General features: G+C 61.6%; 1 protein-coding gene across 8 annotated transcripts; it reads left to right on the top strand.

Moving 5' to 3' along the window:
- Nucleotides 1-368: 368 nt before the first annotated feature.
- On the top strand, nt 369-27,045 carry CIC (capicua transcriptional repressor). Of its 8 annotated transcripts, XM_047710947.1 has the most exons (22): nt 1,106-1,249; nt 3,659-6,162; nt 6,364-6,475; nt 17,963-18,112; nt 18,195-18,429; nt 18,512-18,641; nt 18,737-18,919; nt 19,003-19,168; nt 20,132-20,334; nt 20,417-20,642; nt 21,063-21,166; nt 21,415-22,642; nt 22,722-22,909; nt 23,284-23,405; nt 23,506-23,672; nt 23,775-24,065; nt 24,162-24,487; nt 24,798-25,057; nt 25,158-25,312; nt 25,392-25,523; nt 25,813-25,944; nt 26,041-27,045. In XM_047710947.1, the coding sequence occupies exons 2-22, from the start codon at nt 3,670-3,672 to the stop codon at nt 26,406-26,408; spliced, it is 7,371 nt and encodes a 2,456-aa protein (XP_047566903.1). In that variant the 5' UTR covers nt 1,106-1,249; nt 3,659-3,669; the 3' UTR covers nt 26,409-27,045. The 8 variants fall into 8 exon arrangements, with proteins under 8 accessions (XP_047566899.1, XP_047566903.1, XP_047566902.1 ...); XM_047710943.1 differs by lacking the exon at nt 1,106-1,249 and adding an exon at nt 369-463 and having other exon boundaries at nt 3,659-6,475; XM_047710946.1 differs by having other exon boundaries at nt 3,659-6,475; nt 24,165-24,487; nt 25,161-25,312.
- The last annotated feature ends 785 nt before the right edge of the window (nt 27,046-27,830 follow it).

The raw sequence follows: 27,830 nt of genomic DNA, 5'->3' as shown, positions 1-27,830 counted from the left end.
TGACAAAGTCTTGGAAGACAAGACTTGTCCCCCCGGGTCCCAAAGCCCCGGGCCGCGCGCGTTCACTACTCCACTGCAGCGCGCTCCTCCCCACACGCGCACGTTCTCTCCCCTCCCGGTGGCAACAGGGCTTTCCGCGGGGCCGCGCCGGACTTTCTGAAGCTGTTGATTGGTCATAGTCCCGGCCACCCTACAGCCAATCAAGCGGGAGAAAGATGACATCACTCGTTCTCCTCCCCTCCCCCCCCACCCCAAACTTCCCTACTCCCGGCTACCGACAGCAACAACCACGTGGGGGAGGGGTAACAGAGTAGAACCCGGTGAGGTCATTGCACCGCCCCGGCCGCCGCTGATTGGCTGCGGGGCTTGCGGGTGGCGGTTGGCTGCTACTCGCACCTCCCCCTCGTGCCGCTACCGCCGCCACTGAGAGGAGCCACTAGCGACGCCAGAGCCGGGAATCCGGGTGAGTCGGGGCCCTGGGTCTAAGATGCTCCCGGTGTGCGGGGAGACTTAGAGGAACTGCCCTGTCCGACTTTTTCTCCTCTCCCGGGTTCTTTGGTGCTACAGCACTCTGTCACATGGGAGTTGTAGTCTGCTTTGTACTATTGACTATGGGCCGGAGACGTAAGAAGACTACCATTCCCAGCAGGAATTGCGACTTGCCGGTCAACAAACGCCCAGGCCACGCCTCCTCAGCCTGCTTATTGGACAGCCTATCCCTTAGCCCTTCCTTCTTGCACTTCATTGGTTACTGTCCCTCACAGAGGCTGGGTTCCGGCCTAGAGTGCAGGGCGACTGGGTACTGTATTCGTCATTCTGCACTAAGACGGTTTGCGATTGGTCAGGGCTGATGCCCATCACTTGTTGTGGGGCAGGGCCCTAGGCAGATTAGGCGGTCGTAGGCTCAGGTTGGTGTCGGTCCCAGAGGGAGGACGGTCTTGGACTTTGGCCCCGCCCCCTGGCGCTGCCGGGTGGGCGGAATTGGTCATGGCGAATGTCGCTCGTCGTGGAGAGGCGGAGCCGACCAGGCTGCGGATATCTATTGGTTTAGGACGGCGCCGGTCAGCGGGGTTGTGGCCGGTGATTGGCTGGCTGCTCCAGCTGTTGCAGGTCCATTCACCATTTTGTGTGTTGGAGTAAAAAAAAAAAGGGAGAATCGAGAGGGAGAGCCGGAGGGGGGGCGGGGAGGGACCGGACCGGACCGAGCTGGGGCCAAGGCCCCCCGCCCCGAAACCCTGCCGAGCCCGAGGTGAGGGGCGGGGCCAGGGCTGACACGGGCAGGGGGGATTTGGGGTGCTGGGGGCCGAGAGGGGACAGGTGGCAGGGACGGGGAGGGGGTACAGGGGAAAAAAGGTGGGTTGGATGGTGGGAAAGGAGGATAGAGTGGATGAAGTGGTGGGGAGGAACAGTGACAGAAAAGGGGTGACGGAGAGGGGATGGTGGGCAGAGAATGGGTAACAGGAATGGAGGGGTGACAGGACTAGATCAGGGTGACAGGGAGAGGGAGGGGACAGAGTTGGAGGGGTGACAAGGAGAGGTGATGGAGAGAAAAGGTGACAGGTCCAGAGATGGCTGACAGGAGAGTGACTTGGAGGAAGGGGTGACAGAGATAGATGAGGGTGACAAGGATGGGGTGGCTGAGGACGGGGGGCCTAGGGCCTGTGAGGAGAGAGGCAGAGGTAGAGGTGGTGACAGGACGGGAGAGAGAGTGGCAGAGAAGCTGGTGCCAGGAGGGCTGATGGGAGCAGAGGGGATGAGACCCTGAAGAACCAGGGCCTGGGCTGGCCTGGGCTTCAGGAGTTCCTGCTTAGATTCTGAAGGAGGTGAGGGCCCACAGGGCCTTGGGTGGGAGTTATCCAAAGTGGGGTGGACAGGAAGAGAGTAGGCCCAGAGGGAAAAAAAAAAGGCTTGGCTTTTGGGGTGAAGAAGCAGGACCAGGAGGCAGGGTCCAGGGGTGCCAGGCAATATGGTTGTAGGCCCTGGGGGGGTTATGCAAAGGTTTGTGTTTGGGCAGGACTGGGGCCGGATCTTGGTCCCTAGGACGGTGGCCCAGCGGGTCAGTGGGGAGAAGGTGGTGGCAGCTGCCCAACTCCTGGACACTTGGATCCCTGCCCCAGTGTGAGAAGCCCCGGGCCCTATAGCTCTGCCCGTGAGGACCCCAGGATTGGCCCAGAGAAGGAGCAGCCTGGGATTGTAGGGTCCACAGGAGGAGCAGGCCTCGAGTGGGAGAACACAAGATCAGGGGTCCTGGGAGAGCTGGCAGACTGAGTCAGGGGTATCTCTGATTGTGTTTGGGTTAGGGCCCTGGACACCCCCACCCTCCCAGAGGCCCCCTTTTGGCCTCTCAGCTTCTCTTAGTCACTTCAGAGTAAAGTTTTTTCCCTTTTCTTTTCTCAGGGCAGCTTGAAAGGGGGCGGGCAGTAATGACTGTTCAGGAAGTGGGTGAGGTTGGCCTGCTGGGCTTGCCCTGCTTTCTTTGACCTTCTCCCACTTACCCCCACCTGGAGTCAGAGGACATATTTGGGGGCCCCCTGGCCCCGGCCAGCTCAGCCACCCTGTCAGAGGCAGCCCAGTGGTGGTGGTGGGGGGCATGCGTGCAGGCCAGAAGGGGGGCTGGGCTTGCTGGTCTCACACTGGGTGCTGTGGGGGGGAGGGGCAGGCTCCCATCCAGTGGGACAGCGAAACCCTGGGGTGTAGCTCCGTGTCCCACTGTGTGATGACGTGTGTGCCTCTGTGTGTGTTTTTGTGCGCGTGCGTGTGCTCATGCACGGCCCCGTGGCAGCACTGGGTATAAGCTCTTGCCCCAGACGTGCCCCTGCCTGCTCCCTGCCAGGATCTGGGGAGATGGCTATACCTGGCAGGCCTGGGTGCAGAGAAGAGTGGGCAGCTGTCCCTCAGGACTTTCAGCTGCCCACTCCTTCCCACGATGGCTGGCCATGCCAGGCAGCCCAGAGGGGTGGGGGTGGGGGTAGAGAGAGGCTCACATCACAGCCCAGTCACCTCCTTTTCTGTGACTGTGTTCCTGTGCATGTGTGTGTATGTGTATGAGTGTGTGTGCTGTCTGGACAGTGACAGTGCAAGGAAGCGTGTCCTCTGGATCAAGTGACAGGCAGCACACTGAAATGGTTAGGAGCACAGACTTCTGAAGCAGCCAGATTGCCTGGGTTCAGACCCTAGCTCTGCCATTTCCTAGCTGGATGAATTTGAACAAGTTGCTTGTGTTCTCTGTGCCTCAGTTTCCTCACGTAGGGCTGTTGGTAACACCTGCCTCTTAGGGATATTGTCAGGATGAAATGGGTTAATAAAATCAAGTTCGGCCCACGGCTTGGCACAAAGCAAGTGCTCTACAGGCATGAACCATTACTGCCTTTTTGTGCCCCGTCAGGCAGTTGCACATACCTGCTGTGGCCTGTGTAGAGGGAACAGATATACGTCAGTGTCCCCAACGAGCCAAGAGTACATAACTCAGGGGACATGGGTGCCAGTCTGTGTCCTGGTGCCAGTCAGGGGCCCCCATGAGTGGAAGACAGCCAAGAGAAAGCCTTCAGGTATGACGGACCTGACTATGGCCTCAGCAAGTGGGAAGTCTTGGGGGACACTGGCTCTGGGAGGTTCCTGAGTTGCTCCCGATGATCCCTGTCTGCCCTCCCACCTGCAGGTGGACAAAAGATGAAGCCAATGAAGAAGGCATGTGTCAGTCTCCCAGGTTCTGGCAGTGGCGGCAAATCCCCACCGGCCACCCGGGCCAAGGCCCTGAGACGGCGAGGGGCTGGGGAGGGCGAAAAGCCAGAGGAGGAAGATGAAGAGGTACAGCAGCAGCAGCCCCAGCAGCCTCCGGGGCCAGAAGAGGCTGAGGAGGGTGAGGAGGAGGAGTCCGAGCGGGGCCCTGGGGCTGAGGGGCTGACCCTGGAGCCGCACCCTGACGACCCAGCGGCCCCAGGCCCTGCTGAGGACCCCAAGGTAGAGGGGGAGGCAAGTCGCTGGGAGCCCTCCCTCAGCCGTAAGACGGCCACGTTCAAGTCTCGAGCGCCCAAGAAGAAGTATGTGGAGGAGCATGGAGCCGGCAGTGGTAGCAGTGGGCCGGCCGGGGCCCCTGAGGAGCGGGCACGAACCCCTGAGGAGGCCGGTGCCCTGGGTGTCCCTCCACGGCCACCCACCTCTACCCGTTCCTCTTCCACCGACACAGCCAGCGAGCACTCAGCTGACCTGGAAGATGAGCCCGCCGAAGCCTGTGGGCCAGGCCCCTGGCCCCCAAGTGGCACCAGCGGCGGATACGACCTGCGGCAGCTGAGGTCCCAGCGGGTGCTGGCTCGGCGTGGAGATGGCCTCTTCTTGCCGGCCGTGGTGCGCCAGGTGCGCCGAAGCCAGGACCTGGGCGTGCAGTTCCCTGGGGATCGGGCGCTGACATTCTACGAGGGGGCACCCGGCAGTGGTGTTGATGTGGTTTTGGATGCCACGCCGCCGCCAGGTGCCCTCGCGGTGGGCACAGCCGTCTGTACCTGCGTGGAGCCCGGCGTGGCTGCCTACCGTGAGGGTGTGGTGGTGGAGGTGGCCACCAAGCCTGCCGCCTACAAGGTCCGCCTCAGTCCTGGCCCTAGCTCCCAGCCTGGCCCGCTGGCCGCTGTCCCACAGCCCCCACAGCTGCCACACCATGAACCTGAGGAGGCCGTGTGGGTGGCCCGTTCCAGCTTGCGCCTGCTGCGGCCCCCCTGGGAGCCTGAGGCCCTGCCAAGGAAGCCCCCCGCGGGCCCTGAGGAGGAGCAGGCTGAGCCGGGGGGCGCCCTGCCCCCCTGCCCTGCTGCCCTGGACCCCAAGCAGCCTGAGGATGCCGAGGTGTCTAAGATCAGCTTTGGTGGCAACCTGGGGACTTGTGAGGAGGGTGAGGAGAAGCACCCGCCAGCCCTGGGCACCCCGGCCCTGCTCCCGCTGCCTCCGCCCCAGCTCCTGTCACCGCCACCAAAGTCCCCAGCTTTTGTGGGCCCGGGCCGCCCCGGGGAGCAGCCGTCACCCTGCCAGGAGGGGAGCCAGGGTGGCAGCCGGAGCAGCAGTGTGGCCTCCCTGGAGAAGGGGGCAGCGCCAGCCGCCCGGGCACGCACACCGCTGACAGCCGCGCAGCAGAAGTATAAGAAGGGTGATGTGGTCTGCACGCCCAACGGAATCCGCAAGAAGTTCAACGGCAAGCAGTGGCGCCGGCTGTGCTCCCGAGATGGCTGCATGAAGGAGTCTCAGCGGCGGGGCTACTGCTCTCGCCACCTGTCCATGCGAACCAAGGAGATGGAGGGCCTGGCGGACAGCGGCCCAGCTGGGGCTGGGCGGCCGGCAGGCGTGGCGGCACGGGAGGGCAGCACCGAGTTTGACTGGGGTGACGAAACATCGCGGGACAGCGAGGCCAGCAGTGTGGCAGCCCGCGGGGACTCGCGCCCACGCCTGGTGGCTCCTGCTGATCTGTCCCGCTTTGAGTTTGATGAGTGTGAGGCGGCCGTGATGCTGGTGTCGCTGGGCAGCTCTCGCTCTGGCACACCCTCCTTCTCTCCTGTGTCTACGCAGTCGCCCTTCTCACCTGCCCCATCGCCCTCCCCATCGCCGCTCTTTGGCTTCCGCCCAGCCAACTTCAGCCCCATCAACGCCTCACCAGTCATCCAGCGCACTGCCGTCCGCAGCCGCCACCTAAGCGCCAGCACCCCGAAGGGAGGTGTGCTGACCCCACCAGACCTGGGTCCCCACCCGCCGCCACCTGCCCCCAGAGAGCGCCATTCTTCTGGCATCCTACCCACCTTCCAGACCAACCTGACCTTCACCGTGCCCATCAGCCCTGGGCGGAGGAAGACAGAGCTACTCCCCCATCCGGGGGCTCTGGGGGCCCCTGGCGCAGGGGGCGGAGGAGCCAACCCGGACTTCCCCAAGAGTGACAGCCTAGACTCTGGTGTGGACTCGGTGTCCCACACACCTACACCCTCCACGCCGGCTGGCTTCCGGGCTGTGTCGCCTGCCGTGCCCTTCTCCCGTTCCCGCCAGCCCTCGCCATTGCTGCTGTTGCCCCCACCTGCTGGCCTGACCTCGGATCCCGGGCCCTCTGTGCGCAGGGTTCCTGCTGTGCAGCGGGACTCCCCCGTCATTGTTCGCAACCCTGATGTGCCGCTGCCCTCCAAATTCCCTGGGGAGGTGAGCACTGCTGGTGAGGCGCGGGCAGCGGGACCTGGGCGGGGCTGCCGAGAGACCCCAGTGCCCCCTGGGGTAGCCAGTGGGAAGCCTGGCCTGCCCCCACCTCTGCCAGCCCCTGTGCCCATCACCGTGCCTCCAGCCGCGCCGACTGCCGTGGCCCAGCCGATGCCCACCTTTGGCCTGGCTTCTTCACCCTTCCAGCCGGTGGCCTTCCACCCCTCACCTGCTGCCCTATTGCCCGTCCTGGTCCCCAGCAGCTACACCAGCCATCCTGCCCCCAAAAAGGAAGTCATCATGGGCCGACCTGGGACAGGTAAGAGATGCCAGTGCAATGGCTGGGTGAGGGCTAAGGGGACGGGGCTACTCGCAAACTGGTTCTCGAGAGGTGAGCTCCCCACCTGGGGAAGGGCTCAAGGGGAGATTAGCCTCCTCTCTGCAGAGATAACACTGCAGGAATTCACGTGCCAGGGAAGGGACTGGACTTGGAAGGCTCAGGGCACTGTTTCTGGAGGCCTCCTATTAGGAATGCACTCCCAAGGGCTCGAGCAGTCAACAAACCTTTCCAGAGCTTTTGGGAGCCAGGCCCCCACAATTCTCATGGGGTAACAGAGGAACAGAATTGATGGTCGTGATGACAGCTGCCATGTCTGGAGGACTGGTGGGGACAACATCATGATAATAAGCATTGCCTGTGAGTTATCTTGCCGAACCCTCAGACACACACCGTACTGTACCCGGGACTGTTTTCAGCCCTTTGGAAATATTCGCTCATTTTGTCTTCATGAGCCTAACAGGCAGTGGGGGTGGGGGGAGTAGGATTAGGCTCATTTAGAGGCAACTGAGACCAGGTTATTTCCTTGCCCTGAATCCCACGGTTAGTAAGTCCTGGACCCAGCCTGCAAAACCAGGCAGGCCAGCTGGCTGGTCCCTGCTGGGCCACAGTGCCAGGTTATAGATGGGAAGATGGAGGTTCCAAGGTGTCTTCTGCCTCGGGGTGGCAGGATCAGGACCGGAGTGCTCATCTCATGCCTGTGCCCAGGAAATATCACAGGTGCAGTCAGTGCCATGATCGGAGCTGGGGGTGTGGTAGGCAGGCCTCCAGGTGTGAAATCCAGTCTGGCTGTCCTCAGGAAAGGGCGTGTAAGCCAAGAGTTGAAGGATGAGCAACCGTGGGCTGGAAGAGCCTCCTAGGAGACCAGAAGGAGCACAGGCGAGCAAAGCCACTGTGGTCAGAGGGCTGAGGCCGGAGGCCGGGAGAGCCAGTGGCCAGGCTAGGTTGGGCCTTGTCAGAGCAACCGTCAGGGAGGGTGCCCAGTCACCAGCCCCTTCCCTAGCATCTTCTTTTTTTATTTATTTCTTAATCCACTGTTGACTGGAGTGCCCTGGTTGTGTGGTAGTCGGTACTGAGGACACAGCCCTGCCCTTACAGGGCACACAGTCCTGAAACAGACAGATCTGTCACCAGACAGTGAGCAGCCAGAGCGGTCAGAGCTGGGATGGGGGAAGCCCAGGAGGCCGTGGGAAGTCAGGAGGGCTTCTTGGAGAAGGGGCCAGGGTGTCTAAAGTGAGATATGCAGGGTGTGCAGAAGCGAGTCTGGCAAGGCCGGCAGGAGGACCATGAGGCAGAGGGAAGAGTTTGGGCCCAGGCCTCGAGGCCAAAGTAAGTATTTAAAGGAAGTGGAATCTGCAAAATCAAAGGCTCTAGAGGATGGTGAATGCGGGAATGCACGGCTCTGTCCACGAGCAAGGGTCAGTTCCCCGAGGGCCCTCAGGAGACTTGGGAACTTTATCTCGGTGGCATTAGGGAGCCAAGATAGGCTTTGAGCTGATCATCTGACCACACCTGGACCATGGAGGGGGAGTTCCAGGGCCTGAGAGCAGAGACAAGGAGATCAGGGAGAAAGGGGGCTGCGGTGGGGATCTAGGTGGGAGCTGGGACTGGGGCAGAGAGGCTGATGCGACTGGGATCCCAGGCCCTGACCTCACAGAGCTCCAGCCCAGACCCAGAGCACAGGGACACAGGCGCCGTGCTTGCCCCTCAAACTTATATGCTGAGGTTGTGAGTTGTGTTTTTTTCCCCTGCCCCTAGCATTTTTTACATTTGTTAGTGTAGTTGATAGGAGCCCATTTCCACAGAAATGGGCACAGCAGGGATTTCTGTCTTTAGCCAGATGAAGAAAGTGAAGCAGAAGGACTCCATCTAGAACTATCCTCCTCTCCCCCCCCACCGCCCATATGCCCATAGCCCCTGACATTGCCTTCATAGCATTGTATCACGTGACCCTCACTGCTGGCATTTGGAGGGGGATGGCACTGATGCAGGGGACCCGAGGCCCACCAAGGCAGACCCAACAGGGGTACCTGCCACCATTTTCCAGATGAGGAAAAGCGACAGAAGAAGAGTCCTGATTGAGGTCACCCAGCCAGGGAAGATCAGGACTGGGCCTTGAACCGGGTCTCCCAATCTCCAGATCATAGGATGCTCACTGCCAGAAGCTACAGCGGTCATAATTTCTTGAGCACCACCCATGTGTGCGCGTGCGCGGTACTCGGCTCTCTGAGTACCGCCTAAGCGTTTACTCACCGAATCCTCACAACACCCCAGGAGGCCAGCACCATTAGTACTTCCAGTGTTGAGGAAGAAACCACATCTCAAGCGGTTAAGTGACTTGCCCAAAGTCACCCCGCTAGGAAGAAGGATAGGCAGGATTTGAACCCAGGCTGTCTAGCCCCAGGCCCTTGAGTCCTGCCACTAACAACGATAACAGTAATAGTAACCAGCCTTTCATTAAACATTTACCACGCGCCCAGCCCCAGGCCATCTCATCAAATCTGCCTGATGCTGTGCAGGAGGGATTACCAGCCCAGTTTAAGGGTGGGGACTGAGGTTCAGGGAAGGGAGGCTGCAGGCTGTCTGGTCGTCAGAACCTGTCCAGGGCCTGTCCTGGCAGTTCTGAGCAGCGCCTCTCTAACAACACCCATGCTGAGGTATCCAGGCTGCCCTAAGGTTCCCAGCCAGTAGGTCCTCTTGTTCTTCCGAGAGGCCTCCCCAAGCCCTTGGGAGGCAGGCACCCTGGGGCCTTCTGCCTCTGAGGCCCAGGTGGGGCAGACTATGCCCGGTGGCATAATGAGGCCGTGGTTCTGTCCCTTTCTGCCTGCTCATGCCAAGGCCTGACCCTCACCCAGGGCAGCAGGTGTGAGGGGGCGGTCTGGGACAGCTTGCCTGCTCCTGCCCCCCGCCAGGCATTTGCTTCCGCTGGGGGACGTGCCGGGGCAGGCGGCTGGCATTCTCCACATTCTGTGCGTGGCCGGGCCAGCCAGCTGCCATTGCCACCTCCCTCTGACTCTTCCCGCCTGCTCCCCAGGAGAGGAAGCCACCCCAGGGCCTGCAGCCCCAGCCTAGGAGGCCAGATGTCTCAGCCCCATTCCTGGCATGGCCTCCTTTCCAGCTCCCAGCTTCCGCCTGGCTTCCCTGTACTGACAGGCAGTGCCCCCTCTCCTGGGCCTCTGTCTGCCTGCCTTTGAGCCACTGTGTGTCTCTCTCTTTCTCCCTTGGGTCCCTACATCTGTCTGTCTGGGTCTCTATTCCTGGGTTTGAGTTTCTCTCTCTGGTCTTCTATCTGTCTGTCTCTCTCTCTGCCTCTCTGTGTCTTTTTTGGTTTGTCCTTCCCTAGACATCAGTCCTTTTCTGAGCTTTCTTTCATCCCACCTTTCTTCTGTTTTGGGTCCCTGTCTTGGGATCCTGTGTCTCTGGGCCACCCTCCCCTGACCCTCCTCCCCCTCCTCAGACAGACTTGTTGCCCCTCTCCCAGCCCTTCACCTCCACCCTGTGCCCATCAGGCGCTCCACCCCTTTGAGTCTGTGGACAGTTGCTAAGCACTAGGTCCCTCACTCCCTTCTTGGGGAGTGGTGGGAGGTTGTACCGGCCTGGGAGCCACTTCCTGTTCCTTGACAAATTAATGGCCCACCACTGTCCCTGAAACGTGGTGAGAGGTGTCAGGAGCCATCTACATCCAAGCACCTGTTCCCAAGACAGGCAGGAAGGCGGGGGCTGCATGGGCCAAGCTAGGAGATCCGGCTGTAGGGGAACAACAGGAAAGCAGCTCCTGTGCCCACACACCTGCTAGAGGGTATGACCCAGATCACTCTGACCGCCCCCTCAATGCCTTGCAGGAGACACATTTGGTGCCAGCTCCATTTAACGGAGTCCCACATGTAGTAGGACCTCAGACACAATGCTTGGCCAGGTAGGGAAAATAAGGCCCAGAGGGGCCTAGGTTCTCTTGACTCCCCAAATCCAGATTCTGCCCAGCAGAGTTTCTGTTTTGTCTCAAACAGGGAACCCCTTCTCTCCGACCAGAAGTCCCTCATCTCTCCCAGGCCCAGGCTGAGCAGCCCTGGGGGATGTGGGTGGGGAAGGCAGACATGGAAGCAGGCAGAGGCAAGGATGAGCGGAGGGAGGTATAGAGTCTGGGGAAGCCAGAGGACAGAGACAACTCGGTGACTCGATGCAGGGTGATGAGGGAGGTACGGGTGTCCTCAGTGGAAGTGACATTTGAACTAAAGCTTGAGGAATGAGTGGATTTCAGGAGAGTGAAAGGCGTGATCCTGGCAGAGGCAGCCATAGGAACAAAGGCAAGGAGGGGTGAAAGTGCATGACCTCTCTGTGTCTAGTGGAAGCTGGAGCTGACACTAGAGCCCAGGATTGGCAGAAGGGTGCCAAGGAGCACAGGTCTAGCCAAGCCAGCTTGAGTGCTGGTAGGTCGGTGAAGAGGCAAAAGTTTAGACCGGAGAGGGAAAAGGTTAGATTTGGATGTCAGAGATCCCTGGAGACTGTCCTGGAGAGGAAGGAGGCCTAGGCTGGGAAGAAGAGGATGACCTGCCAAGAGAGAAGAGAAGGGGCGTTTTTGAGGTAGCGGAGTCAATCTTAGAGACTTCCCTAAAGAGACCCCAGCACCGGGAGCTGTAAGGGATCAGGCTGCCTCCTGGCGGCGGCGGCGGCGGCGGCGGTGGTTGCCGGCGCGCGCATGCGCGGGAGGGGGGCGGCCCGGAGCCCCCGGCGCCCGGGCATTAATGGCTCCATTAGTGGCCGGGAGGGAGGCGCATTAGCGGCGGCGACGGCGTCTGGCTCCCATTACCACCGGCGGCAGCGGCTGCACCACAGGCGGCTGGACCTTAGCCCGCCGCGCCGCCTCCTCCGCCCGCACCCCGTCCCCTGTTCCCGCTCCTCACGGGGGCCTGGGCCAGGGAACCCCTGTCTCCCTGTTTCCGCAGCAAAGCTGATTGAGGCACGCCTAGGTTCAAATCCCGACCGTGCCACCTCCTGACTGCAAGATCCTAAACCCCTTTGAACCTTTTTCTTGCGAAGCAGCCGGGGAAACAGGGTGCACCCGGACTTTGCAGATCCGGACCCGTACCCTGAGGGCCGCGCCCCGGCCCTGTCCGCACGGAGGGGCGCGGATTCCCGCGCCCCAGGGGTAGGCCCCGGGCGTCGGGCCTCCGTCTTTTCCATTGGCTGCCTACGCGTCTGCCGACGCTGATTGGCCGAGACCACCCCCCGCCGTTGCGCCATTAACCCTTAAGCAGCCGCGCCCTCGGGGTGGATGGGGGGCCCCCCCAGCAAACAGCTCGGGTGCCAGCTGGCCCGTGCCCCGCCGCGGCCCGCGTGGGTGTCAGGCCGGCCGGGCGCCCGCCCGCCCTCCCAGCACAAAGCGGCTTTGTGGGGCCCGCCGGGGACTGGCTGGGGGCCAGGCGGCGAGTGGAAAATCTCGTGAGCGCGGTGAGGGGAGGAGAACGCAGGGCGGCGCCCCCTCCTCCGCCCGGGTTGGGGTGCCTCCCTCAGTCCGCGCCGACCAGCCCTCTCAAGCCTGGGTGCCTGTACACTCCCCCACACCCCCGCCTCTTTCCACCCCCAAACCCACATGCGCCCCTCCGTCCTATCCTAGTCCGTCTCCCAATCCCTGGGGACCCTCCCCCACACCTCTTGCCTGCCTCTTTCCCTCAGTCCCCCTGCCTACCCCAGCCCCACTCACACTGACTCACCCCGGCGCTATTTTTAGGCCCCCATCCCTCCCGAGCGGCACCAGCCCAATCTTGGGCTCGTTCCCCAGGCAACCCTGGCCGTCGCCGACGCCGCCTGGGGTGGGTGGGTGGGTGGGTGTGTATGTGGAGAGCGGGTGAGGGGAGCTGGGGACACCGGGGTGGTGAGCCAAGGCGGGGACCCAGGCCTGTAGAGCAGGGTGGGGAGCCGCGGGGGACAGGGGCGCGGTGCCTCTGGGGCTCAATAAATGGGCCCGTGAGTTCAGAGTGTGTTTGCTAGTCCCTCAGTCTGTCAGCATCCCTGGCTGTAAGCCCCAGGCCTCTGGGCAGGCCTCAGCCTGTGCCACCCTGGGTGGCAGTTGGTGTCTCTGTCTGGGCTCCCTGTCCCTGGGCTACGGGGCGGGGTAGTGCTGCGGGGGATGTTTGGCGCCAAACCTTTTGTGGAATTGGTGGTGGGTGGTGTAGGGGGTACCTGCCTTGAGTGAAGGATGGTGTTGCACCTCCTCTCAGATGGGGCTGGGGCCCTGGTTTGGGAAACCCCCTCAGCCTTTCCCAATTAGGGAGGCCCCAGTTAGGGTTGAGGATGGCTGGAGAGATGGAGCTGTCTGGGGTTAGGACCTGCTCCCTCCTCTCCACTTCTAATCACCCCCACCCAGGGTTCCTCCACTCTGAACAATGGAAGCTAAGTATAGGGCTGGCCCAGTGCCCAGGGCAGGGGGGCCCTTCCCGCCCGGATTCCGGCCCCTCCCTGCCAGGCTGGGTCCCCACTTGGCTGTACCCTACCCTGTAAGGGGCCTCTTCCCATCCCTCCTATGTGGGCACTGTGTCTTCTACCAGATGTGCAACCCTCGCAGATGTGTGGGGCCCTCTTTCCCTGCTATGCCAGGCCTTGCTCTTTTTCTCACCCTACAGAAGTGGGGGAACTGGGGGCAGTGTTTCTCCGAGCTCTGTCCTGGGCTGCATTGCAGTAGGGAAGGGGTTAATTTTCAGTAGGTGACTCACCGGTGGGGAGAGGAGGGGGCAGCGGTGGGGAGATAGTGGGCCACATTGATTTCAGCCTTGATTTCTGCCTCACATTGCAGTCCCTGGGGCAGTGAGGTAATGGAGGGTCTGAGTCTGGGGCTGCATAGGGAGGAGGGGGCAGTCACCTAATAGTCCCTCCAGTGGCCCCCTCCAGGCTCACAGCCAAGTGTCTGGCCCTGCAGTCTCTGGAGGTCAGAGGGCTATGGACCTTCCCTTCCCCTCTGGGCCCAGATTACTGGTTTCTGTACCCTTCCCATGCCTTCGGCTCTATCAGTGGATGGAACAGGCTGGGAAAGGGATTTGTTTGTGCTTGTCGCTGACTCCACCTGTGTAGGAGCCCACTCTTTGTCCATCGGAGGTTGTGCAACTTTTAAAAGCTGCCCGGGTGTGACCCCAGGCCTCTGCCTCTACTGGATGTGACCCCAGGGCCCATCTTGAGTGATCCAGAGCCTCTGCCTCTCTCCCTGGTGGACTCCAGACTCTTGCATATGTCTCTGTGGGTACTCTCTGGCTTTTCTGTAGTTCTCTTTGTATCCTTGTCTGACCATATTCCTGGAGGTCTGGGAGTGTCTGCCTGGGTCCACCCCAAGGTTAAATTTTCAGTAGTGGAAAGAGCAGCTGAGTTGGAGCACTGGGCTGTTAGGTTCTGGAGGGATGATCTTGCACAATTTATTCAGTTTCTCTGAGCCTCATTTTCTTGTCTGAACAATGGGCATAATAAAGTGTACCTCCCTAGTGGATGTGAGGATTCAACAAGCAGTATAATACATTCAAGCTCCTAGCACACTGAAGCCCCAGTGTTCATTTCCTTTCTTCCTCCTGGCCCCTTTCTGGAAGGGGTAGCTCCCAGCCTAGAGTGGTAGGGCCAGCCCATGGTGGTGCTCTGTGCCCCCACCCGCCTTGCCTCCCACTGCCTTACTGTGAGGTGGAGGGTCCCAGATGGCTGCTAAGTGTCAGGCCAGTGAGTGACCATGGGGGGCCAGGGTACTGAAGTAGTGCTTACTGGGCTAAGTTTAGGTAGCGTGTGGGGGGTCAGTACAATGGCATCTGTGAGAGTTAGCCTGTATTGGGGACGGGAGTTGCCAGGAAGGCCACATGAGGGTGTGTGAAGATGGAAGAGTGTGTGTGGTTGTGTGGGAGGGATGTAGGGTGTGTGTGTGTGTGTGTGTGTGAGATGGACAAGCAGCACTTGTGATGAGATGTGTGAGATAATGCTGCCTGTTTGATATGTTTGTATGATGATTCATGTGGGCTGGCAATGAGAATATGCGTTGGTGAAGCACGTATGACAAGGCGTGTATGAAATGGGTGATATGGAAGATGGGTGAGAACGAGTGTATGATGATGGGTGGGGAGTGATGGACCAGGAGTGTGGGAGGTCGTACTACATGTGAGCAGGTGTTCAAGGTATGTGACTTCGTGTGTGACAGTTTGAGTGTAAGGCCAAGGGTACATGTTACCGTGGGGTGTGTATGAAATAATGGGTGTGGCAGGAAAACTCTGTCTATGAAAGGGTGTGTGTGTGTGTGTGTGTGTGTGTGTGTGGTGGGGGAAGAGTCTGCTGGTGTTGAGTTGGTAAGGGCTCCCCGTGGCTCGCGTGCCTACCGCGCAGTTCTTCTGCCCTGCGGAGCCGTGCGCGCTCAGGCGGGCGTGAGGGAGGCGGGTCAAGCCGCGCGTGAGCGTGTTCTTCGCGTGGACTGGACACACGTAGCACCACACACAACCCTGGAGCCTCCGCAGCGCGGTGCCGCGAACCGCCCCCCTGGCTCGCTGCCTTTACTGCAGTGCGCCCTCCCTGCCACCCTCCTCCCGCGGTCCCGCCCCGGGCCGGCTTGGGGCCAACCGGATCCCGCCCCGCCCTTTCCTTATTTGCATATGACTGACGTTCCCCCGGGGCGGCCAATGGGGGCGGGCGCGGCGGGGCCTGACCCGCGCGCGGCGGCGGCAGCCAATGGGCTCACGCGCGGGGGGCCGGGCTTGCGCGGAAGGCCGCGGGGGAAGCGGGGAAGGGGCGGGAGGAGGTGCGGCGGGGGGAGGGGAGCGCGTAGTAGTGGCGGGGCGGGGAGGCGGCGGTGGCTCTGCGCGGGGCTCGCTTGGAGCGCACGGACGCACGCACGCTGGTCCGTCTGGCCGCTCGGAGCCGAAGGTCGACCCGGCGCTGAGCCGCGGGCCCGGAGCCCGGAAAGGCGGGGCGGCAGCACCGGCAGCCGGGGCGCTCGGGACCAGAGCCGTTACCCGCCGGAGCTGCGAGGGAGGGAGGGAGCGAGCCAGCGAGAGGAGAAGGGAGGGGGCCACCCCCGCGCACGCGCGCCGCGCCCCGCCCCGCCTGCCCCGCCCGCCGGGCACCAAGCGGGAGGAGGGAGAGGGAGGGGGCGGCGCCGATGGCCCCTGTGCCGCGCGCCCCGTGACGGCCCCCGCGCGCGCCGGGGGGCGGGGCGGGGCCGGCGCGCTCTGACCTCCCCCGCCCCCCGGGCGGCGGGAGGCAGGCGGCGCTGTGCGCAGGCGCGCCCGGCAGAGACCCCCCCCCCCGAGTGGGGCGGCCGGAGGGGGGCGGCGGGGGGGGCATGCGGCGACGGCCTCCAGCTCCCCCCGGGCCCGAGCGGCGACGGCCGAGGAGCCGGCGGCGGGCGGAGTGGCGGCGGCCGCTGAGGAGGCGCGAGCCCCGGCCGGGCCCCCCCGCGCCGGACCATGTACTCAGCCCACAGGCCCCTGGTGCCCGCGTCCGGCGCGGCCTCCCGTGGCCTCGGCATGTTCGGTCAGTAGAGCCTGGGCCCTGGGACTGCAGGGGTCAGGGTGTCGGGGTGCTAAGTGCGGCGTAATGGTGATAGGGGTATAGTACGAGAGTCATAGAGGCGGAGTACAGGGGTGACGGGAAAGTTACAGAGCTCAGCTGGGCCAAGCGGTTAGTGTTGGCAGGTGGGAGTGTAGCGAGAGTGATGGGAGTGAGGCGAGGGGAGTAGCTGGGGACAGCTGTGGTGTTTGGGTAATGGGGTGGAACGGTCCGTTGTCATTGGAGGTGAGGGGTGCAGAGTAACTGGGTTGGGAGCGTGGATCAGGATAGGGGCAGCATGAGACCTGCTGGTCTTAGGTGTGGAAGAGATGGGGAAGGGAATGTGATGGAGTAGTGGGGCTAAGAACAGGGTTTGGGAAGTGAGTGAGACACTGCTTGCTTAGAGCAGAGTGATGGGCTGGAGTGTGTGTGGTGTGCTTTGCAGAGGCAGAAGGAGGGACCCAAGAACCTGGACCACAGTACACTGAAGAGGACTTGAGGGGCAGGACTAAAGGACTCTTCCTCCATTGTCTGCTGGTCCCCTTCTTCCCCACCCAGCAGATGAGGAGGCCCAATGAGAAAGATCTTGGTGAAGAGAGGGACAGGTCAAGGTCCTTGGGGTTGGAGGGCCGAGCAGGCTTTTGTGGTCCCCAGTGCCCCAGGGATTGGGGACAGGGTTCTTAGAGCGTCTTGAGACCCCCTCCAGTGTTGGCTTCCTTATCCTTCTTCTGTTGACTTGACATCTACTTTTTCTTTTGTCAGCCCCTTGCAGAATGAGGTCTTACGGCTAGCATCTCCTAAAGAGCTCTCTTAGTCCAGGCTTTTGAAGGCATAGAGGGGTCATCCCAGGTCAGATTGATCCGGATCAGGGGGAGGCCTGGAATGATGGAGACCAAGGCTAGGGCGTTTCCCTTCTCTCTTCATCGTCTTCCCTCGCAGGGGCCTCCTCAGCTGGTTCCACTTCCCCCAGGGAGCCAGCAATGAGAGGGCAGCCCACTCCTAACCTAGGCCTGCTCCAGGAGTCCTGCCAGGGATGGGTCCCAGCCCAGGGCTTAACCCTGCTACCACCCAGCTCCTGGGGCAGAAGGTGGGACCCCTGGAACTGGCCTTCTGGGAGGGAAGTGGTTTCCTGTGAATATTCTCAAGAAAACACCTGGCACTTTTGTCTTCCTTGGGCACAGACTTGTAACAGTTCTCTTGCCTGCCTCATTGTCTGTGCCTTTTCTTCCGAGGGGTTTACCACACCCTCCCCTTTTTGGGCAAAGAGGCTGGATGCTGCACCCAGGATAAGCTCAGAGCTTGAGAGGGAGGGGGGCTGGGAGACCTCTTTGTGGGCAGTAGATTCTGTTAAGGGACGGAGGAGACACTGGAGCCACCTGTGCCCAGCCCGGGAAAGGCAGGTCTGGCTCCTTGGGGTTTGTGGTATGGGGAGGGAGGCAAGGAGAAAGACTTAAGACCCCACACCTTGTGGGTGATGGAGAGGGAAGAGAAGGGGAAACGAAGCATGGTCTCCTCAAGAGAGAAAAAGGGAGTAGGAGGTGAAGATGAGGGGCTATGTCAGTTAGGGTGCTGGGAATGTGGCATGACTGGGGAGAGTTCCTAGCCCTGCTCAGGTTTTGGGGCCTTGGGAGTATGAGATGGCGGTTGAACATGGCCTGGTTTGTGACAGGAGCCAGTCATTCCTCTGGCCTGGTCCCTGGTGGCAGGGCTGGTGGAGGTGGGGGAGGGAATGGGGCGTGAGGCCTATTTCCCTTCCTAGCTTCTGTTTTCTTTCGTGTAAACCTCGGAATCGTACAGGGAGGAGTTTTTCCTGAGTGATGTTGCACGCATGAGCCCACGAGGCTCTGGGATAGTGGAAGGGGGTGTGAAGGAGGCGTGGAGCCACCTCATCCAGGGTGGAAAAGAGCTTGAGTTGGGGTACAAGGCTAAGGTTTCCTGCTGCACAGCTTAGCTGGCTTCTTCCCACAGTGTGGACAAATGTGGAGCCTCGCTCTGTTGCCGTGTTCCCCTGGCACTCCTTAGTCCCTTTTCTGGCCCCCAGCCAGCCCGACCCCTCTGTGCAGCCAAGTGAGGCCCAGCAACCTGCCAGCCACCCAGTGGCCTCCACCCAGAGCAAAGGTGAGGAGTGGGGGGCTGCAGAACACATGGGGATAGCATCCAGGGAGCTCAAGAGCCCTCTGACCTGCCTCTCTGCCCCCAGAACCTGCTGAGTCGGCGGCTGTCGCTCATGAGCAGCCACCAGGTGGGACAGGGAATGCTGATCCTGGGCGGCCCCCTGGAGCCACCTGCCCTGAGAGCCCAGGGCCCGGACCCCCCCACACTTTGGGGGTGGTGGAACCTGGAAAGGGTCCCCCTCCCACCACTGAGGAGGAGGCCCCTGGCCCTCCAGGAGAGCCCCGGCTGGACAGTGAGACGGAGAGTGACCATGATGATGCGTGAGTGCCACGAGGCTTGGGAAGTGGGAGGGGATGGTGACCAGAGATGGAGCCCTCACTGTCCCTGCCACTCCCGCCACAGCTTCCTCTCCATCATGTCTCCCGAGATCCAGTTGCCCCTGCCACCCGGGAAACGCCGGACCCAGTCCCTCAGTGCCCTGCCAAAGGAACGAGACTCCTCTTCGGAGAAGGATGGACGCAGCCCCAACAAGGTGCCTCACCTCTATACCTGTCCCCAGCTTGCCCTCTGGCTGCCCAAGCCTGTTTTGTGGTTCTAACATCCCACTTGGGCCTCTGTGTGCTGCAGCGGGAGAAGGACCATATTCGGCGGCCCATGAACGCCTTCATGATCTTCAGCAAGCGGCACCGGGCCCTGGTCCACCAGCGTCACCCCAACCAGGACAACCGGACCGTCAGCAAGATTCTGGGCGAGTGGTGGTATGCCCTGGGGCCCAAGGAGAAGCAGAAGTACCATGACCTGGCCTTCCAGGTAATGCCTCTTCCTCTTGGTTCCTCCGCAGCTTCCTCTGGTGGGGTAAGTGAGTGGAGGATCCCTCCTCTCTCTCCTGCCAGGTGAAAGAGGCCCACTTTAAGGCTCACCCAGACTGGAAGTGGTGCAACAAGGACCGGAAGAAGTCCAGCTCAGAGGCCAAGCCTGCGAGCCTGGGGCTAGCAGGAGGACACAAGGAGACTCGGGAGCGGAGCATGTCTGAGACGGGGACTGCCGCTGCCCCTGGAGGTTGGTTGGCTCCTTGGTTGACTTGCCCTGCCCCCTCCCTCCCTGAGAGGTGCCAGCTACCACCTTGTTTGCTCAGCCCCTGCACCAGAACCCTATGTGCTGTCATTTCATTTGAAGACCCTTACCCATAAGGGAACTGGTAGTTTTCTCATATAAAAGAGTCAGGGAGGGCCAGACAGATAGAGTTTCCAGACAGTCATTTCGTTATCAATTGTCATTTATTGAGCATTTACTACATGCCAGGCACCAAGGAGAGTATAAGCTCTATTTCTGAAAGTCATACCCTCGTTTTCCAGATGAGAAGACGGACTCAGGGCGCCTGGGGGGCTCAGTTAAGCAGCTGCCTTCGGCTCAGGTCATGATCCCAGGGTCCTGGGATGGAGCCCCACATTGGGCTCCATCCTCAGTGGGGAGCCTGCATCTCCCTCCCTGTGTGCCTGTGGCTCGTCCTGCTTGTGTTGTCTCTGACAGATAAAGTCTTAAAAAAAAAAGAAAGAAAGTGAGACTTAGGCAGAGTTACTTGTTGGAATTTGTAGAAGACTAGTAAATGGTAGAGCCAAAGCTTAAACCCCAGTTTGGTAGGTTTCCAGAACCATAGTTGGAAGCCCCTTGTTGGCTGCTTTTGCTGACAGAGTGTCTCGCTTGCATAGCACTATTCTGAGGCACGTTTTTGGAGTGACCTGTGGGTTCGGGCCTGCAGTTCTCTGAAGGTGGGGTTGCTTCCTCTCTGAGATATGGGGATGGAGACTCAGGTCCATGGTTATTAGCAAGCGAGCATCACACTGCCTTCAGAGAAGGCCTGCTTCCTGAGGAGCAATCCATTAGAAAATGCCAGGCTGGTGGCTCCCAGGTAGCCCAGGATTTTCAAACTTCTTTTGCTCAGGACCTAGAGATATCTGTGGACAGCTTGGGTGCCACTAAAAGACTTCTTGACTCTGACACCTCTCTCCTTATGTTGTGCAGTGTCCTCGGAGCTTCTCTCCGTCGCAGCCCAGACACTCCTGAGCTCGGATACCAAGGCTCCAGGGAGTGGTTCCTGTGGGACAGAGCGTCTGCACACAGTGGGGGGACCTGGCTCGGCCCGGCCCCGAGCCTTCTCCCACAGTGGGGTCCACAGCCTGGATGGTGGGGAAGTAGATAGCCAGGCACTACAGGAACTGACTCAGGTCTGGGGGCAGGGGAGCTGGGCAGGGAGGGCTGCCCCCAGGTGATGGCCCCCACTGAACTTTCCTGGTGCCCGCCCTGCAGATGGTGTCCGGCCCCGCATCCTATTCTGGTCCAAAGCCTTCCACCCAGTATGGGGCTCCAGGCCCCTTCTCAGCCTCTGGTGAGGGAGGTGCCCTGGCGGCTGGCGGGCGACCCCCGCTGCTGCCCACCCGGGCCTCCCGTTCCCAGCGTGCAGCCAGTGAGGACATGACAAGTGACGAGGAACGCATGGTCATCTGTGAGGAGGAGGGAGACGATGATGTCATTGGTGAGCAGTTGCAGGGTCTATAATCCTGCCCAGAGAACAACAGGCTAAGGTTTGGGGAGTGGGCAAAGAGTTGATCTAGGTCTCAGGCTTTTCTTCTTTCTTGTCTTGCGTGTTTGTTTATGACTGCAGGCATGTTCAGCTCAGGCCCAGCCCTGCCCTTGGGAAGCTCCTGGCCAGGCAGGAAACCAGGAGGACAGGGGCGTGGATGGTCAGGCCATGGGGCGCAGTGTTAGGTGGTGGTACCCGCATGCTCTTAGGCTCCCCCGGTGGGCAGGTGGGCACACCCTAGGCGGAGGAACAGCGTTCTTGGACAATAGTTACGGCTGGCAAAAGGGGTTGAGGCCAGGGCCTGGGCTCCCTGCTGTCCCTCCTGGACAGTCTTACACCCAGCCCTTCTGCCAATACTCTTCTCTCCCTCAGCTGATGATGGCTTCGGCGCCACTGACATTGACCTCAAGTGCAAGGAGCGGGTGACTGACAGCGAGAGCGGAGACAGCTCTGGGGAGGACCCAGAGGGCAGCAAGGTGAGAGCTGGGGAATTGGTGCTATCTCGTCATGGTCCTAGGAAGGGGAGATGTGTGCTCTTGTGTGCATCACTACAGAGAGATTAAGGCCCAAAGAGGGCAAGCTCCTCACCCCATGGTGAATTGGGTCACAGACTGGGTGAACTACTGAGGCCTTCAGCTGGCCTCGATGCCAGGCGGGAGAGGGTTGGTCAGGTTGTGCCTGTCGTGGCTCCCTTGATGTGGTCGTGTCCCCTCCTTCCACCTAGGGTTTTGGCCGGAAGGTGTTCTCGCCTGTGATTCGTTCCTCCTTTACCCATTGCCGCCCACCATTGGACCCTGAGCCCCCAGGGCCCCCGGATCCATCACCTCCAGCCTTTGGCAAAGGCTATGGGCCCACCCCGTCGTCGTCCTCGTCCTCACCTGCCTCCTCCTCAGCCGCCACCTCCTTCCCACTGGGCTCAGGGACCTTCAAGGCCCAGGAGTCAGGTCAGGGCAGCACAGCAGGCCCACTACGACCCCCACCTCCTGGGGCTGGGGGCCCAGGGACACCTTCCAAGGCCACCCGGTTCCTCCCATCGGATCCTGCCGCCTTCCGGCGCAAGAGACCTGAAAGTGTGGGAGGCCTGGAGCCACCAGGCCCCTCGGTCATTGCAGCACCTCCTGGCGGGGGAGGAAGTGTCCTGCAGACGCTGGTCCTGCCCCCAAATAAGGAGGAACGGGAAGGCAGCGGAACCCGCATGCCCTCGGCCCCAGCCCCGTCACTGGCCTATGGGGCTCCAACAGCCCCGTTGTCCCGCCCAGCTGCTACCATGGTCACCAATGTGGTGCGGCCTGTCAGTAGCACTCCTGTGCCCATCGCCTCTAAGCCCTTCCCCACCTCTGGCCGGGCTGAGGCATCTCCAAATGACACTGTGGGTGCCAGGACTGAGCCGGTCACGGGGTCCCGGGCGCCAGGGAGCTCCCCGCTGGGTGTAAGCTTAGTGTACTCGGACAAGAAGTCGGCAGCCTCTTCGCCGGCCCCGCATCTGGTGGCTGGGCCCCTCCTCAGTACCGTGGGAAAGGCCCCTGCCACAGTCACCAACCTGCTGGTGGGCACACCGGGTTATGGGGCCCCAGCGCCCCCTGCTGTTCAGTTCATAGCCCAGGGGGCCCCTGGCAGTGGAGCCACCACAGGCTCTGGAGCAGGTGCTGGGAGTGGCCCCAATGGGCCAGTGCCCCTGGGCATCTTGCAGCCAGGCACCTTGGGCAAGGCTGGGGGAATCACCCAGGTGCAGTACATCCTGCCCACGCTGCCCCAGCAGCTTCAGGTGGCGCCTGCCCCGACACCAGCCCCTGGGACCAAGGCAGCAGCTCCTGGCGGCCCCGCACCAACCACCAGCATCCGTTTCACCCTCCCCCCGGGCACCTCCACCAACGGCAAAGTTCTGGCAGCCACCGCACCCACCCCTGGCATCCCCATCCTGCAGTCCGTACCCTCTGCCCCACCTCCCAAAGGTGAGGCTTGGGCTGAGTGGGGAAGGAGAGGGGCCCCAGGCCTGTGTAGCTCTCTGGCAACTTCTCTCTCCCTTTGCAGCCCAGTCGGTGTCTCCTGTACAGGCTCCGCCCCCGGGTGGCTCAGCCCAGCTTCTGCCCGGGAAGGTACTGGTGCCCTTGGCGGCCCCTAGCATGTCTGTGCGGGCTGGAGGGGCTGGCCAGCCACTGCCCCTGGTGAGCCCGCCTTTCTCAGTACCTGTGCAGAACGGGGCCCAGCCACCCAGCAAGGTAAGGGCATCCTGGCTCCTCCTGTTCCTGTTCCCTCCTGTGTGTTGGTTTCTGTGTCATGGTGTCTGTGTCTTTCCTTTGATCTCTCGTGTTTTTTTCCTTTCTTTTTTTCTTTCTCGAACTGTCACTAGGACCGTGAGTGCGTTTTTCTGCGTCCTTCGATGTCTGTGTGCATCTCAATTCTGCTCTCAGTGTCTGCACCTTGTTCCTTTGTGTTTCACATGCTTTGCTGTTTTCTTTGTTCCTTTCTGTCTTAATTCTAAAATTTGTGTTCCCTGTCTTTGTTGAGACCCACCTTTCTAGGTCTGGGTCACCCCCCCACCCCATTCCCAAGTCCCCAGCTCACCCCAGCCTGTGGGTGCCCTTGCCCACAGATCATCCAGCTGACTCCAGTGCCCGTGAGCACACCCAGCGGCCTGGTGCCGCCCCTCAGCCCAGCCACACTCTCCGGACCCACCTCCCAGCCTCAGAAGGTCCTGCTGCCCTCCTCTACCAGGTAATGGCAGCTGAGCCCTCACCTGGAGGCCAGGCCAGAGAAGGGTCTGGTGGGGGTGGGCAGCTCACCTCACTCCTCCCCCTTCCTCTCCTTGCGGCAGAATCACCTACGTGCAGTCGGCGGGTGGGCACGCCTTGCCCCTGGGCACCAGCCCTACGTCCAGCCAGGCTGGAACAGTCACCTCGTATGGGCCCACGAGCTCGGTAGCCCTAGGCTTCACCTCGCTGGGGCCCAGTGGACCCGCCTTTGTGCAGCCCCTGCTTTCAGGTGAGGGGCAGTGTGGCAGGCAGAGCTGGGGACCCAGGGTGGTGCGGAGGCGGCCCAGGCCCTAACTGGGCCCCTGCCTCTCCTGTGTCTCCGTCCCTGCAGGCCAAGCTCCGTTGCTGGCTCCTGGCCAGGTGGGCGTGTCGCCAGTGCCCAGCCCCCAGCTGCCGCCAGCCTGCACAGCCCCCGGAGGTCCCGTCATCACTGCATTTTACCCTGGCAGCCCTGCACCCACCTCCTCAGCACCCCTAGCCCAGCCATCCCAGGCTCCCCCGGGTCTGGTCTACACCGTGGCCACTAGCACCACCCCACCTGCTGCCACCATCCTGCCAAAGGGCCCACCAGCCCCTGCCACTGCCACCCCGGCCCCTACCAGCCCTTTCCCTAATGCTGCAGGTGGGTGTTGGGCCAGCCCAGGGTGGGGTGAGTTGGGGGACTCAGGAGAAGGGCTCCAGACAGGCCTGGCTCAGCAAATGCTTTTCTCCCCACCAACAGGCTCCATGACCTACAGCTTAGTGGCCCCCAAGGCCCAGCGGCCCACCCCCAAGGCCCCCCAGAAAGTGAAGGCAGCCATTGCCAGCATTCCCGTGGGTTCCTTCGAGGCAGGTGCCCCTGGGCGGTCAGGCTCTGCAGCCCGGCAGCCCTTGGAGCCTGGCCCAGCCCGGGAGCTCCCTACCCCTGAGTCTGAGCTTGAGGGGCAGCCTGCAACACCGGCCCCTCCACCACCCCCAGAGACCTGGGCTCCCATGGCCCGGAGCAGCCCCCCGCCTCCCCCACCTGCTGAGGAGCGGACAAGCAGCAAGGGCTCTGAGACTGTGGTGAGCGCTCAGCAGGCCCCAGGGGCTCCTATTGCTGCCTGGCTCTGCACGTCAGTCCATCATCTGCTTTTCTACTCCATTTCCGTTCCCCGCACACCTGTATGACCCATGTTCTTGTTTCCCCCGGGGCTGGGGGTGGGGGGTGCAGTGGAGCTGGGCCTTTTATGTTCCTTTTGCTTGTCTGTATGACTGAGTCTTCTCCAAGACTCTACGTCTGGGTCAGTCAGCATCCCACCTCTTTGTTGTTCTGAGTTTTGCATCACTGAGTCTGAATCCAGTATTCTCCATCTCTCTGCTATCCCTACCCCAGGCCAGCAAATTCCCCAGCTCTTCGTCTTCAGACTGGCGAGTCCCTGGGCTGGGTCTGGAGAGCCGTGGGGAGCCTCCCACCCCTCCCAGCCCAGCGCCAGCTCCGGCCTCAGCCCCCAGCGGCAGTGGCAGCAGCAGCAGTGAGGGCAGCAGTGGGAGGGCAGCCGGGGACACCCCTGAGCGCAAGGAGGCCGCTGGTACCGGCAAGAAGGTGAAGGTGCGGCCCCCGCCCCTGAAGAAGACCTTTGACTCTGTGGACAAGTGAGCATGGGCTGGGGTCTGTGGCAGCATGTGTGGGGCTGGCAAGAGAGGGGGGCAGCTGCAGCCTGGGACGGTGGAGGTGACCCTGCTGGCTCTCCAGCAGGGTCCTGTCAGAGGTGGACTTCGAAGAGCGCTTTGCTGAGCTGCCTGAGTTCCGGCCTGAGGAGGTGCTGCCTTCGCCCACCCTGCAGTCTCTGGCCACCTCGCCCCGGGCCATCCTGGGCTCCTACCGCAAGAAGAGGAAGAACTCCACCGGTAGGCGAGTGCGGGCCACCAGGGGAAGGCGGGGGACAGATGGGGGCCACCTCCGCTGAGCCTGCTTCTGTTGGACCAGACCTGGACTCGGCCCCTGAGGACCCCACCTCGCCCAAGCGCAAGATGAGGAGACGCTCCAGCTGCAGCTCAGAGCCCAACACCCCCAAGAGTGCCAAGTGCGAGGGGGACATCTTCACCTTCGACCGTACAGGTGCAGGCACTGAGGCAGGCGGAGCTGTGGGTGACCCAGCACCTGCAGGAAGGGTGGGGTCTTGGAGATGAGGTCACAGAGGAGAGGTGGGGTGGGTGTCGCTTAGAGGAAGGATGGCGGGTCCAGGATGGATTGGGGAGGTTCTGGAGTCTGCTAGGGTCCAGAGGCAGGTGCCCTCTCTGAACTCTGCTGTGGAATAGAATTTGGTGAGGGCTGGTTGGACACTTCGGGCGGGGGCAGGGGCCGGCTGCCGCAGTCCCCAAGACCCTGCCGCCTGCTCCATTCCCAGGTACGGAAGCGGAGGATGTGCTCGGGGAGCTGGAATACGAGAAGGTGCCATACTCTTCCCTGCGGCGTACCCTGGACCAGCGTCGGGCCCTGGTCATGCAGCTCTTCCAGGACCATGGCTTCTTCCCATCAGGTGAGCGTGGCTCCGAGTCTTGGCGGGCACTTGCAGCGGTCCTGCCTGCTCCTCTCACCCTGGCCTCCCCACCCCCCACTGTCCTTCTGTCCCCAGCCCAGGCCACGGCAGCTTTCCAGGCCCGCTACGCAGACATCTTCCCCTCCAAGGTGTGTCTGCAGTTGAAGATCCGTGAGGTGCGCCAGAAGATCATGCAGGCGGCCACTCCCACGGAGCAGCCCCCTGGAGCTGAGGCCCCCCTTCCTGCACCGCCCCCCACTGGCACTGCTGCTGCCCCTGTCCCCACTCCCAGCCCTGCTGGGGGCCCTGACCCCACCTCACCTGGCTCGGACTCTGGCACAGCTCCAGCTGCCCCGCCACTGCCTCCGCCTCCGGAGCCAGGTCCCGGACAGCCTGGCTGGGAGGGCCCCCCCCAGCCGTCCCCCCCACCCCCCGGCCCCTCCACAGCTGCCACAGGCAGGTGAGGGCTCCGAGAAGACCCCAGGACCCACAGTACGCCCCTCAGGACATGGACAGTATGTAGGTGGCAGGAATGGGGGGGGGGGGGGAGGGCAGGATGGTTCCCTCCTCCCCAATAAAGCCATTTCGTCCTTTTTAGTTTTGGGCGGAATGAGGCCTGCTCCTCTTGTCTATCCCCCTCCCCCCACAGCTTTCTCCCTGTGATGGGGGGGCAGCTGAGGGGAAGCAGGGGCACAGTCTCCCTCCACCGAGCCCCTGTATATAACCTGGAGTGTGTTACCTTCAGACCTTTTCACTTGTACTTTATGCAAAATGGCTCACGTGAGGGCTACAAGCTGGTGCGTAGTGTGGGCCTTGGGCCACAGGGAGGTGCCTGTGGAGTAGGGGGAGTTCATGCACCCCTTTTTTCCCCAGAGGGGCTGGACTCAGGTTAGTTTGGGGTGGGGGCTCCTGCACTTTGCCACAGGCATGGGGAGGGTTCTCTCCCCACCCCCTCTGCCCTCCCAACTTGGGTTGTACTTTCTAAGAAGGTGATTCCCCCTACCCTTGTCCCTATCCCCAGAACAAAACATGTTGATCATGTGCAATATTTCTTACTGTGCCGAGAAGCCGAAATGACCGAAATTAAAGCTGTTTAACACACCTGTGTGGCTGCCCACTCTACAGGGAGAAGGGGTGTGGGTTGTGCTGGTCCTGCCTCCAGATGGGCAAGAAGCTATACACTAGCTGTCTGCTCCCCCAACACACCCCTCACCGCAGGGAGCAATGCCAGGTCGCACCCTGGGGGCCGAGGACCCCGGCTCACTGTGGACTGAGCAGCCTCTCTGGCCCTGGTGCTTGGGGGTCACTGTGGCTACTCTGCGTCTTACGCAGACATCCGACAGGAGGGGGTTTGGAGGTGTGAGATGAGGCTCTACAAGGTGGGCAGTTCACCCTGGAAGCCGCAGCTGGACCTGGGGCAGGGTACAGTGCTGTTCTCGGTGCCTCTTGCTGCCCCCACATGGCCCGAGCCAGCACTGCAGCCAGGCAGCAGGAGCCTCTCTGGGGCTATACCCCGCAGGGCCAGCCTGTGGACTGTGCCTCCCTGGCGAGATGAATACCCATGCCCTTTGTGGAGGGAGGGCTACCTGCGATGGGGGAGGTCAGAAAGCTTCTGCAGGAAGTGGCATCTAAGCTAAGACGAGAGCACCAGAAGTTCCAGCCTGGGGGAGATCTGCTGTAAAGAGGGGAGGACAGCTTTGGCTGGGCTTTGCTGGGTCACTAGGTCACTACTAGGTCACTAGTAAGAATTCTTACTTAACCTTGACCGTATAGGGTAGAGTGGGCAAATTGACTTCACCCAGTGTGTTACTGATGGGTGGGGCCTGCATTTAGTGTTACTGGTAGTAGAAACCTGCCAGACTCCACCAGAACCAGAGGGCCTGGAT

Source organism: Lutra lutra, chromosome 17, assembly GCF_902655055.1.
Source record: "Lutra lutra chromosome 17, mLutLut1.2, whole genome shotgun sequence".
Classification (NCBI taxonomy): Eukaryota; Metazoa; Chordata; class Mammalia; order Carnivora; family Mustelidae; genus Lutra; species Lutra lutra.
The sequence above is the reverse complement of the archived record's forward strand: the minus strand, read 5'-3'. Positions and strand labels throughout refer to the sequence as shown.

What these genes read in the sequence shown, in the direction of transcription:
- CIC (XM_047710943.1), top strand. Translation starts at nt 3,670, where the DNA reads ATGAAGCCAATGAAGAAGGCATGTGTCAGTCTCCCAGGTTCTGGCAGT. An exon ending in ACCTTTGACTCTGTGGACAA is followed by an intron (nt 25,058 to 25,157) that starts GTGAGCATGGGC and finishes CTGGCTCTCCAG; the next exon opens with CAGGGTCCTGTCAGAGGTGG. An exon ending in CCATGGCTTCTTCCCATCAG is followed by an intron (nt 25,945 to 26,040) that starts GTGAGCGTGGCT and finishes TTCTGTCCCCAG; the next exon opens with CCCAGGCCACGGCAGCTTTC.